This window comes from Seriola dumerili, unplaced genomic scaffold (genome assembly GCF_002260705.1).
Source record: "Seriola dumerili isolate Sdu_G_001 unplaced genomic scaffold, Sdu_1.0 BDQW01000052.1, whole genome shotgun sequence".
Classification (NCBI taxonomy): domain Eukaryota; kingdom Metazoa; phylum Chordata; class Actinopteri; order Carangiformes; family Carangidae; genus Seriola; species Seriola dumerili.
This window is the reverse complement of record NW_019174307.1, coordinates 228,331-239,702: the sequence shown is the minus strand read 5'-3', so window position 1 is coordinate 239,702 and position 11,372 is coordinate 228,331. Positions and strand designations below refer to the sequence as shown.

General features: G+C 41.1%; 2 protein-coding genes across 2 annotated transcripts; both read left to right on the top strand.

The window, feature by feature from the left end:
* The first annotated feature begins 414 nt into the window (after positions 1-414).
* LOC111218642 lies at positions 415-3,701 on the top strand. The gene is made up of 4 exons (XM_022741041.1): positions 415-423; positions 594-645; positions 2,194-2,351; positions 2,442-3,701. Exons 3-4 carry the CDS (start codon positions 2,286-2,288, stop codon positions 3,207-3,209), a joined length of 834 nt encoding a protein of 277 aa, XP_022596762.1. The 5' UTR covers positions 415-423; positions 594-645; positions 2,194-2,285; the 3' UTR covers positions 3,210-3,701.
* Positions 3,702-5,950: 2,249 nt separating this feature from the next.
* Positions 5,951-11,369, top strand: ddx18 (DEAD-box helicase 18). Its single transcript, XM_022740294.1, has 14 exons — positions 5,951-6,076; positions 6,703-6,891; positions 6,978-7,205; positions 7,639-7,774; positions 7,960-8,060; positions 8,195-8,394; positions 8,663-8,777; positions 9,160-9,299; positions 9,392-9,553; positions 9,668-9,820; positions 10,051-10,164; positions 10,272-10,328; positions 10,423-10,600; positions 10,866-11,369. The coding sequence occupies exons 1-14, from the start codon at positions 5,971-5,973 to the stop codon at positions 11,009-11,011; spliced, it is 2,025 nt and encodes a 674-aa protein (XP_022596015.1). The 5' UTR covers positions 5,951-5,970; the 3' UTR covers positions 11,012-11,369.
* Positions 11,370-11,372: the final 3 nt, after the last annotated feature.

Genomic DNA, 11,372 nt, shown 5'->3' with positions numbered 1-11,372 from the left:
ATTTCATGTATGAAGATTTACAATAACTTCCATACTTACATGGAATTTATTATTCTGGCTTTGAGAAATTATATATATAATATATATAATGTAATTATCAAAATTATCTAATAGTTGACTATATAATAAAAGCAGTATAATAGTAAATCAAAGGGAAAAATTATGTATATATAAATTGTATCTATATTAATATAAACGTGGATAGATAAAGTAGGATAGACTTTATCCTAATTTATGTGCCAAAATAAATAAAGTAATACATAAAATCAAAATCACACAAAAAACTATATAAACTCTAAAACCACCAGTCCTCACTCCAGATCAGGTGGTGGCAGTAATCGTCCTTTAAATTTTGATCATATCTTCTTTGGCAAAACCAAAGAAGAAGCGAAACATAATCCGTGAGAGGACCAACCGGTGCAGGTAAATCATATTATGGTAAATAACGGGTGTTTACGCTATAGATTATGACACACTTTCGGGGTCAGATACGGGGACCACACTGGGGTCCTACAATGGACAACATGCTGATAGATTTCTGGCACAAACATGAATGTCTTTTTAATTCTTCGGTCGACTCTTACTACGACAAGGATTTGAAGACAAAGCTGTGGACCGAGTTCGCGTTGTCCATAGGAAAACCTGGTAAGAACATTATGGGGAAAAAGTAGTGTGTTGATGCTGGATTTCGTGTGTGTGGTGTGTGTGGTCTCATTAAACGAATGAAGGTGAAATTATGTCCCATCACTTCTTAAAATGTAATTTAAAACAAATACATCATTGTGAAGAGTGACCTGGGACTGATTTTGTAATGATTTTCAAATAAACCAAAACAATGCACACATAACCCAAAAGCAACTTTGGTGTGTCCCACCTGACTAACTTTGAACATGAACACCAGCATGAAATATTTCCAATAAAATATTTCAGTAATGTAATACTTGTTACACAATGATGTGCCCTTGAATGTGCCCACATTTTTACATGTGCTATTTTTTTTGAAAAAGTTTTTCTTCATTAAAAAGTAGTGTTAACCTATGTCCCACACTTTACATGCAACCCAATCAAACCGATATCCCCCTATTTCACAAATGGAACATTCCATATCAGAATCAGGAAGTAACAGTGTCACATTCTTACTACAAAATGGGCAAGATAAATGTAAGTATCCTCTCTTCAATTTGTTATAGTTTCACAAAACTTTCAGTGTTGCTTGCTGTCGTAACTTTAATCGTGCAACCCTTTTACCGATATTGTTAGAGAGATTAAATATTACATTTTATCTCTGCAATACACAGAAAAATGTGTTTATCCATAGTTAACATGTACCATGTGGTTCCAAGCTAGCTAACCCCTCATTAGTAATAGTGGATATTAGGCTAATTCTGCAAACCTGTTATATGCAACCCTGTTGAATGCAATAACAGGGTTGTCTGCTGTTCAGTTTGTCAATGGAAATGTCTGTATGAATGTATGTCTATGCATACTATGTGTAAAGTATTTGTGAACAATGGCTAGTATTTGTGGATACCTAATGTGTTGCGGAAGTAGTCATTTCTACACGTACTACAGAGAAAATAGAATATAGAGAAAATACTATATCTGCAGTCTGAACTTCAATTAACTGTCTGAAAAACTGCTGAAAAGCAGAGGCTTTATTGTGCCCAGCGAGATGTCGACTCTGAAAGGAAAGCACTTGATGAAGGAGAGAGAGAAGTGGAGGAGAGACATCCAAACAGGAAAAAAGAAGTTGATAGGACAGAAAACAAAGAGAGAGTAATGTATGCAACACAAACAGTGGAGGGAGGCACACACAAGGAGCAAGGCCAGGAGAGATGCTCTGAGCTTGTCCAATACCACAACATGTGTGCATGTTTTTTGAAAATCTCGGGGCCCAATTTCCACTCCATCTGTCGAATGATACTGCTGCATCAACTCCTGAAACAAACAGGGTGCAGTTTATCATTACCTTTTTATTAATGGAATACTGAAAATGGAAATTGGCCGGCATATTGATAAATCTTGTACATTTACAATTTTCACTGTACAAGATATATTTGAAGTTTAAACAGAAGTAGGATCAAGGGTTTTTATGTTTGTGGTTTATTCTTACCTCTTTTTACTCCTATAGTGCTGCTGTTCAGTCACATTTTGCATATTTTACTAAGACATATCTTCACTTCTTGCATGCAGTATCTGATGTTGAGAGAAGATCGAGATCACTCCGGACTCAGTACGGGAGGGTGCTGTGGCATCCAGAGAGAGTCAGCACTGCCCAGCAAAAGATGCTTAGGGAGAAACTTGATTTCTTGAGGCCTTATATAGTTCGCAGGCGAAGTGATTCATATCTGGTAGGTGGAAAGTAATGCAAATAAACCTGCAGATGCTTCCCTGCGGATCTTGACTGTGGATTTTTATGTTTCTATGTACTCTTTTTGCAGGAAGAAAAGTTTGATGACCGGGAAGAGGATGATGAGGAGCTGGAGACTGAAGGAAGTTTTGAACAGGAGATGGGAAGCTCATTTGGTAGCCCACTGGATGCTGATGTGTCTGGGCAAGATCTGAGTGACGAATACCAGTCTGTTTCCTCCACCCCAAATCTTGCTCCCCTGCACTGTCCAAACCCACAGCCTCAAGTCACAGAGGTCATCTCTTTGAGCTGTCCACACCATCACAACGAGGAGAGCTCTGACGATCAGCCGACCCAAGGACCTGCAGCAAACACAGCCAGACACGACTTACTAAACCACTTTGCAGAGGTCATGTTAGCTGATATGCGGCAGATTCAAGACCCTATGGTGCTCATGAGACTTCGCCGAGATATCACCGACCTGGTGTTTAAAGCAGTGGAAGAGGACGTGCAGAGACAACGCGCTCGAGTGCCGTCTATGCCCATGCTGGGGGAGAGCACACGGAGCTGCTCCAGGCCTCAACAGTCGTGTTCACAGACAGACCTTTCTTGGGGGCAGAGGTTTATGAAGAGAAAGAACAAAGGGTCTGAACTTGGAAGGAGGGTGCAGAGATGGGAGGAGATCAAACACATGAGGAGAGTGTCCAGGAGTCAGTTATTGCAGCCTGTCCAGCAAGGCCAAGCACCAGAGGGGGTGACTGAAAATGGAACTCAGGTTATTCTTCAGACTTCTGAGATCAAGAGAGAGACAGAGCCACACACAGTGAAGACTGAGGCTGAAACACTTCCATTGGCCTGAATATAGATACAGAGTTTACTCTCCTCTGTAATACAGTTGGCACAGTCAGTAGGTGTAGGTTAGTAAGCTACTTCAGACCTGGAACACTTAAATCAGTTAGTCAGCATTAAATGATAACAGTAGAAAACTATACTACCAAGTGTTGTTCATAATTTCCCTCTTTTCCATACAGAAGTCCTGACACTTTGGAGAGGGAGTCAGATAAAAACCAGGATAAAGACGTATGAGAGGACTTAAAGACCCAAAATTACAATACAAAGAACTAGATCTAACAGACTTTTTAGATCTTTGTCTTTTTCACACATAATTCTAGTTTCTAATAAATCTCTGCCTCTCAAAACCATTTCAGACTAATAAATGCCTGCTCTATGTTTACCTTAAGAGTGCTATTAAACACATTGTGCTTTAAACACAAGGCATTGGGCACTGTGTGACCCAACTCAAATAGATGAAGCTTAATGTTTTGATGTTCTGCTCTTATTAAAGAGAAAATACTTGCCTTCAGACTTGTTTGCTTCTGTCTTCCATGTGTGTGCGGATGGGTCGTCGTTTAGTGGTTTCTGTCACCCTTGCAACAATGTGCATTATTTCTTAGCAATGAAGTCAATAGCACTGAGAAAGAAAATATTGCAGTTCCCACTATTGACCAGCTGATGGCAGTGGGTGCATTTTCTCTCACTGACAACTTGCTTTTGATTCCAGCGAAGTGACCTCTGCACTAACTGTGAGTTTAAGTCATAGACCGTATATAAAAAGTACAGAATTCAACCTAGAAACAACACACTTATTCATAGACAAAGTATTGAATGTTCGTTGAAAGTATTGTTATGCATGTATTTATACATCATTTCCCCATCTCCCATAGAGCTGTGATGATTCCATGTAAACTGTCCATGTCTGTAAATTCATATTTTGATTCACATTTTCACAGATTCTGTAGAAATATAATTGATAGGGTACTTGAGAATAAATTGTGTCTCAGGGAAGAGACACATTATAAATCTCAATATTCTGTATATAGATCTGACCAGAAGTTAGAGAGCTCAAATTCACACCAAATTTGACCCATATATGAGGATGTTTTAATAAACACTCTTGGTGCAACTTAGACACATCATCAGTGTTGTATCCTGGGTTCACTGGGTGTTTCGGGTCTCACAACAGACACCCTCGCCCAGGTGACCCAGCCGGGGTTGATCAGGCCCCGGCTTGTGTCTAAGTAGCTTGTGTAGCCCACGGATCCCCCCGCTTGATCCACAGCCATCTTGACGCCTTTTCTGCTGCGTCAGTGATGTCTCTGATGGCTCTCCTGTTCTGCAGTCCCTTCACTCCCAGCATCTTGAGTGCCCTGATAAGAGACTGGCCGACGAACCCTCTGCATCCGACCTCGATGGGGTTGCATCGGACCCTCCATCCACTGCTTCGGCATTCGCCTGCCAGCTCCTCATACTTGGCCCTCTTCCTCTCAAAAGCCTCCTCCATTCGGTCTTCCCAGGGAACAGTCAACTCCAGCAGGACCACTTGCCTTGTTGTTTCAGACACCAGGACCATGTCTGGCCTGAGTGTGGTTACCGCGATGTTCTCTGGGAACTTGAGCTGTCTCCCTAGGTCGACCTTCAGCTGCCAGTCCCGAGCTGTTGCCAGCAGCCCCCCTGTTTGACTCCGGTGCTGCTGTGGCTTCTCCCCAGCCCCAACAAAGGCGATGGACTGCCTTGCTGGTCTTTGGTGTTTGCTGGTGGAGATCCCTGTGCTGATGACCTCTGCGATGACCCGCAGCACTTGGTCGTGGCGCCAGCGGTAATGCCCGTCTCCAAGTGCCCGTGGGCAGCAGCTCAGTATGTGCTCCAGCGATCCAGCTCTCTGACTCAACATTTAACTCTGCTGGCATATGTCCTTATTATGTCACTCACTAATCGTTAGAAAAAACAGGCCAAGAATTAGGAAGCCAGATACCTGAATAAAAACAAAAGTAAAGTCACTGCAATTTGTAATGTTATACAAATGTATATATTTTTTAAACTATAATGATATGGGTTTATAATTCAGTTGAAGGTTACCCCATATTTCACAGGCTAGGTAAGATAAAGCCAACATATTTATTATTTCCAACAGCTCCTCAATCCTTGAATGGAAATTATTTATTTATTTGAATATTTTCATTAGTAGTTAATCAACTAGTAAGTAACCAATAATATTAATTAACTGATGTGCAGATTATTGCTATTATCAGATGACATGCACTTTTCTATGGAAAAAGATGTGACTGGTAAAGGCTGAAACGTCTCAGCACCCTCTCCGCTGTCTTTTTTTACATGTTGTAATTAATGTAGAACTGCAAATATATCCAAACATCTAATTGACACCACACAAATGACAGCTGTCACCACATATTGTATAACATTAGAAATGAGCCTTAATTACTAACATTGATGTTAGTTAGTGTCATGTACTCATTAGTGTTGTAATGATTTTTACATTTATAATTCCTTTATTTATATGGCATCTTTAAAAACAAGAGACATACAAACATACAAGAGAACAACCGAAAGAATGTGTTTTATTTTTAGCTTCATGCTAGCTTTTAAAATGTATTTGTCTTTATTTCCTCTTATGGAAAAAAGTTTTTCTTAAGGCATTTTGTTTGCCTGAGCTGCGTGGCTGCGTATGAGGTCCTTTGGATTTTCATTCAGGCAGTGCAGAGTGGTCCCTCGAGGGGTCCTGAACACCACACACATTCACACGTGCGCAGTCCACCGTTACCATGGCGGACCTACAGATGAAGCTTCTCCGCAAGAAAATTCAGAAGAGAAATGAAAAGAACAAGGAGCGGAAACTCCTTAAGAAACAGACCGAAGACGAGGAGACCGGTACGTGCTGTAAATAAAAAACAACGTGTTGTTGTTGTTCGTTGTTTTTTGTGTTTCTAAAGCGGTGACGAACTTCAGCTGCTAAGCTAGCCGCGTTAGCCCCACACGCATGATTTTAATGCCACAACGGTTAAACGTTAACATTATAAAATTTGGGATTTCACACGCAGATATTAATCATACCTGACAATTGGGCATGTCATCGTTGTGTCACGTATCTCTGTCTTTAATAGGCTTCGCAAATATTTAGCGGGGTAGTAATATATATATATATATATATATATATATATATATATATATAATGTTTCTTTGCTGCATAGCCAGAACAACAAACTTACTAAAAGAGAATAAAAAATAAATAAATTAAAAAAAACACACAGCACATTGATCAGGACAACAGTAGCCGCAGTCAAACATAAATGAATTGCAAGGTAGTGATTCTTTAAAAAGGCAGGGTAGTTTTGATTTTTTCCCATTAAAATCCCTTGATGTTAACATTACACTGACCTACATAACGGTGGAGAAACGTTTTATATTCTGAGGAAGCTTAATCACGACGTACAACAGTTATTCATACATTACCTGGCTGATGTGGTTAATGTGTTATGGTTTAATGTGTTTGTCAGTAAACTCAAACGGGCTGGAAGAGGACTGTTGTGAGAAGCCAGCAGCTGCTTGTGAGGCAGAGAGGAAGCCCAAGAAGAAACAGAAAAAGCAGAATGGGGTACCAGTGGAAGGGACCAGCACAGAGAAGACCCTGGCTCAGAAGAAGAAAAAGAAAAAACGGAAGCTGACTGACACAGCTGAATCACCAGGTAAGAACTAAAAGCTTCTGCCTACTTGAAATAAACAGCCTTTTTTTGATAGATAAATAAAATTAATGTCCCAATTGCCATTCTAGCTGAGAAGAAGACCAAAACGGTGAAAGAAGATGAAGAAGAGGAGGAAGAGGTGGAGGAAGCAGCAGTGGCAGATGAAGATGAAGATGCTACTGACAAACTAGAGGAAGGTGTAGATGATGATGATGATGATGATGATGAAGATGATGATGAACATGACGAAGAAGAGGAAACTGGAGAGGGAGATAGCGAAGAGGAAGATCAACCTGAATTACCATCTGGTTTAACAGGTATTAAACAAATAAATGTCTGCTTCCATTGGATCTGAATCTTTAGCAGTTGTATTACTTGTGAGGATCTTCATCAGCTGAATCCAGAAGATAATAAGAAGCAGTTAGACAGACAATGTCATGGCCGGACAGTAGCCTCTGTAGTGAGTTTGCCTCACTGTGCAAATATGTATACACTTAATCCAGCATTGTTGCCTTTATGTGTTGCCCTTTCACTGTTTCCATCATGAACGGGGTGTCAACTAAGGCATACAGAGACTCTTGTGGTTGTCTATAGGAGGGGTCACCTGTGATTCTTCTGACAGCAGTAGCTGCAAGGACATGTTTGCTTATCTTTCCTTCTCCAGGAGAATTATTTTTAATTTACAATTTCTTAAATCTGCCTTTAGGAAAGCCTTTCAATTATTATAACTGTCATTAACTGTGTCTTCAGGAGCGTTTGAGGACACGTCGTTCGCTTCTCTTAATGGGTTGGTGAGTGAGAGCACTCTGAATGCAGTGAAGGAGATGGGCTTTGAACACATGACTGAGATTCAGCATAAAAGTATTCGCCCTCTGTTGGAAGGAAGGTGAGTCTGGAGGGAAAACTTTTCTGGATTATTTGTCAAACTTTAATTGATGTATTATAATGGTATGCCAATTTCAAATGTTTTAGCATTAGCAATGTTAATATAATCACAAATTTTGAGATGGCCAGAAGAGGTTATTAAGAGCAGGATCATTTTGTGACTGTCGTTGTTTTGCTGACCTGTAGGGACGTGCTGGCAGCAGCCAGGACAGGCAGTGGTAAAACCTTGGCCTTCCTCATCCCTTCTATAGAGCTCATCAACAAACTCAAATTCATGCCCAGGAATGGTAATCCCCCCCCGCCCCCCCCCCCCCCCCCGGTTTCATAGCTTTAATGTATGAAACTGCATTGTGTAATCTGAGCTTTGTAAATCTTCATTGTATGAGTCCATACCTAATTGCTTCCTCCTCCTTTTTTTCAGGCACTGGTGTGGTGATTCTTTCACCCACACGTGAGTTGGCAATGCAAACCTATGGTGTGATGAAGGAGCTGATGACACACCATGTGCACACCTATGGTTTGATCATGGGGGGCAGCAACCGCTCAGCTGAGGCTCAAAAACTGGCCAATGGTGTCAACATCCTGGTGGCCACCCCTGGCCGTCTGCTGGACCACCTTCAGGTGAGCTGGGGGAGTCCTGAAGGGGCTGAGGATGCAGCAACATTACTGCCAGTGTTTTAGAATCAGTACATGTGTAGAAATATGAGTTCAGACAGGTAGTTCATTATCCAGATATACTTGATGTTATAGAATTGGTTCATCAAACCCAAAGTCACTGTTTTAGTGATGTGTTTCTACTATAAATAATTTTTTTTTTTTTTTACATTTTTGTGTTTGTTTTAATACTTTGATAATAATATTTTTTAAAATGTCTTCGTTGTGTCTTCAGAATACCCCTGGGTTCATGTTCAAGAACCTACAGTGTCTGATTATTGACGAGGCCGACCGTATCTTAGAGGTGGGCTTCGAGGAGGAGCTGAAGCAGATCATCAAACTGCTGCCGAGTACGTTTGTTGTTGTTGTTGTTGTTGTTGTCGTTGTTGTCGTTGTTGTTGTTGTTGTCGTTGGGCTCTTTCCTCTGTGACCGGATAGTTGCAGCTCGCAACTTGGTTTTATCAGACCAACCCTATTTGTTGAGCATTTCAATGTACATATCTCCAATTTATAATACAGGTTTCATACCCAATCAGGGTTATTCTCTCAGCCTGAATAACAGCTTTTACAGGCTGTTGTACTTCTCCTGACCATTAAACTGTGGTCATGGTGAAAAATAGATGGAATACTAAATTGAATAGAGTATGTTTACAGTATAAACCATATAACCACTCATACACTCTGACCCATGGTTCTGTGTCTGACTCTGTGTTTAATGTTTGTTTCCTCCAGAGAAGAGACAGACCATGCTGTTCTCAGCCACTCAGACTCGTAAGGTGGAGGACTTGGCTCGGATATCCCTGAAGAAGGAGCCCCTCTACGTCGGGGTGGATGACAACAAAGACAATGCTACTGTGGATGGCCTGGAGCAGGTACTTAGCACTGTACACCTGTTGTATCAGTGTTGGTCTCAGAGGTCCTTAGCCCCCTAAACTGACATGAAGTAACTTCTCCTGTGTTTCAGGGTTATGTGGTGTGTCCATCAGAGAAGAGGTTCCTGCTGCTCTTCACCTTCCTGAAGAAGAACCGTAAGAAGAAGCTGATGGTCTTCTTCTCTTCTTGTATGTCTGTGAAATTCCACTATGAGCTACTCAACTACATTGACCTACCTGTTATGGCCATCCATGTAAGTGCCACCTCCCAGCAGCCATGAGTTGTACCCGGTGTTCAGATGTCACAGCCTCATCCACAGAGCAAAGCTGTTGTAAGACATTTTTCTTCTTATCATTCCGTGTCCTAGGGCAAGCAGAAGCAGACCAAACGTACCACCACCTTCTTCCAGTTCTGCAACGCAGACTCTGGCATCCTGCTGTGTACAGATGTGGCAGCTCGAGGTCTGGACATTCCTGAGGTGGACTGGATTGTCCAGTACGATCCTCCAGATGACCCAAAGGTACTGAGACTACTATAAGATATCTAGAGCTCATTTTGTATACATACTGTGTTTATTTCTAACCTAAAAAAAGTAAATCACTCAGTTTTAACTGATCCTCAACATCAGTTTTTATGTGTGTCAATTATTTGGCTCTTAAAGGCTAGATCTTCGGTGTCAGTTGATACTTATTGTCACTTTATTTAAGACTTTTGCCGAAGATCATTTTAAGCTTTACTTTCCCTCCACAGGAATACATCCACAGAGTGGGCAGAACAGCCCGAGGCATCAATGGAAGAGGCCACGCCCTCCTCATCCTTCGACCAGAGGAGCTCGGTTTCCTGCGCTTCCTCAAACAGGCCAAGGTAACCATATGTTGTTTAGACACCATCCATTTGTTGCAACACGCTGTGTATGTTCCATGACTTTAAGTAAGATTTGGTTTCATTGAGTTGGGTCTTCTGTTGTTCAGGTCCCATTGAGCGAGTTTGAGTTTTCCTGGACTAAAATCTCTGATATTCAGTCCCAGGTGAGGAAACGACATCAACATTTGTAGTTAGAAAATAAAATGCAAAAGGCAGCATGCTGGCTTGAGTCTAACGTTAAACTGTGTTGTTCCTCAGCTGGAGAAGCTGATTGAGAAGAACTATTACCTCCACAAGTCGGCTCAGGAGGCTTACAAGTCGTACGTACGGGCGTACGACTCGCACTCACTCAAACAGATCTACAGCGTCAACACCCTCAACCTCCCGATGGTGGCGCTGTCATTTGGCTTCAAAGTTCCTCCATATGTTGATCTGAGTATCCTTTGTAGTGGTTCTACATGAAGTCACATCAAATACTGCACACTGACTGTTGGTTTGGTTGATAATGAATTTAACATTTTTGAATATTTTGTTGTTTTTTTTTAATAAATGCAGTGCAACAACAGTGAAAATGGAAAACACTTTAGTTTACACATACAGATGAATGTTGCATGTTGCACAACAGTGGAGTTGACATGGAGAACTGCAGTTTTAAGTGGGAAACAAATCAGTATTATTTTCCTTAACCCCTTCCTCCACAGACGTCCACAGCAGTAAAGGTGTAAAGTTACAGAAGCGAGGCGGTGGAGGTGGGTTTGGATACCAGAAGTCCAAGAACGTGCATAAGTCCAAAATCTTTAAGCACGTCAACAAAGGAAAGAGTGACAGGAGACAGTTCTCCCGCTGAACCCTTCAACCGAAGTGACTCCTGGACTGATTCCGCCACTGATGTTGAAGAACCTTTTTTATGAACTTCCTGCTTTGAACAGAACACGTCTCCAATTAAACTGTCTCCCTCAGATGTCTTTTATAAACCCAGTTTTCTTCCAATAAGTTGTAAGAGTATTTTGTAAATGTAAACAAACATCATTGTGGCTGTGTGCTTCTGAAGAAGCTGTGGAATTGTGTCCCATGTGGACCTGATCAACAAGACTCTTAAATGCATCTGTCAGGAATATTAATATATCTTTGAATATATTCTATGGAGTATGCTTCAGTGTTTGACTTAAGACTTTGTAAATTACAATGAAATCACTTGATATCAACCA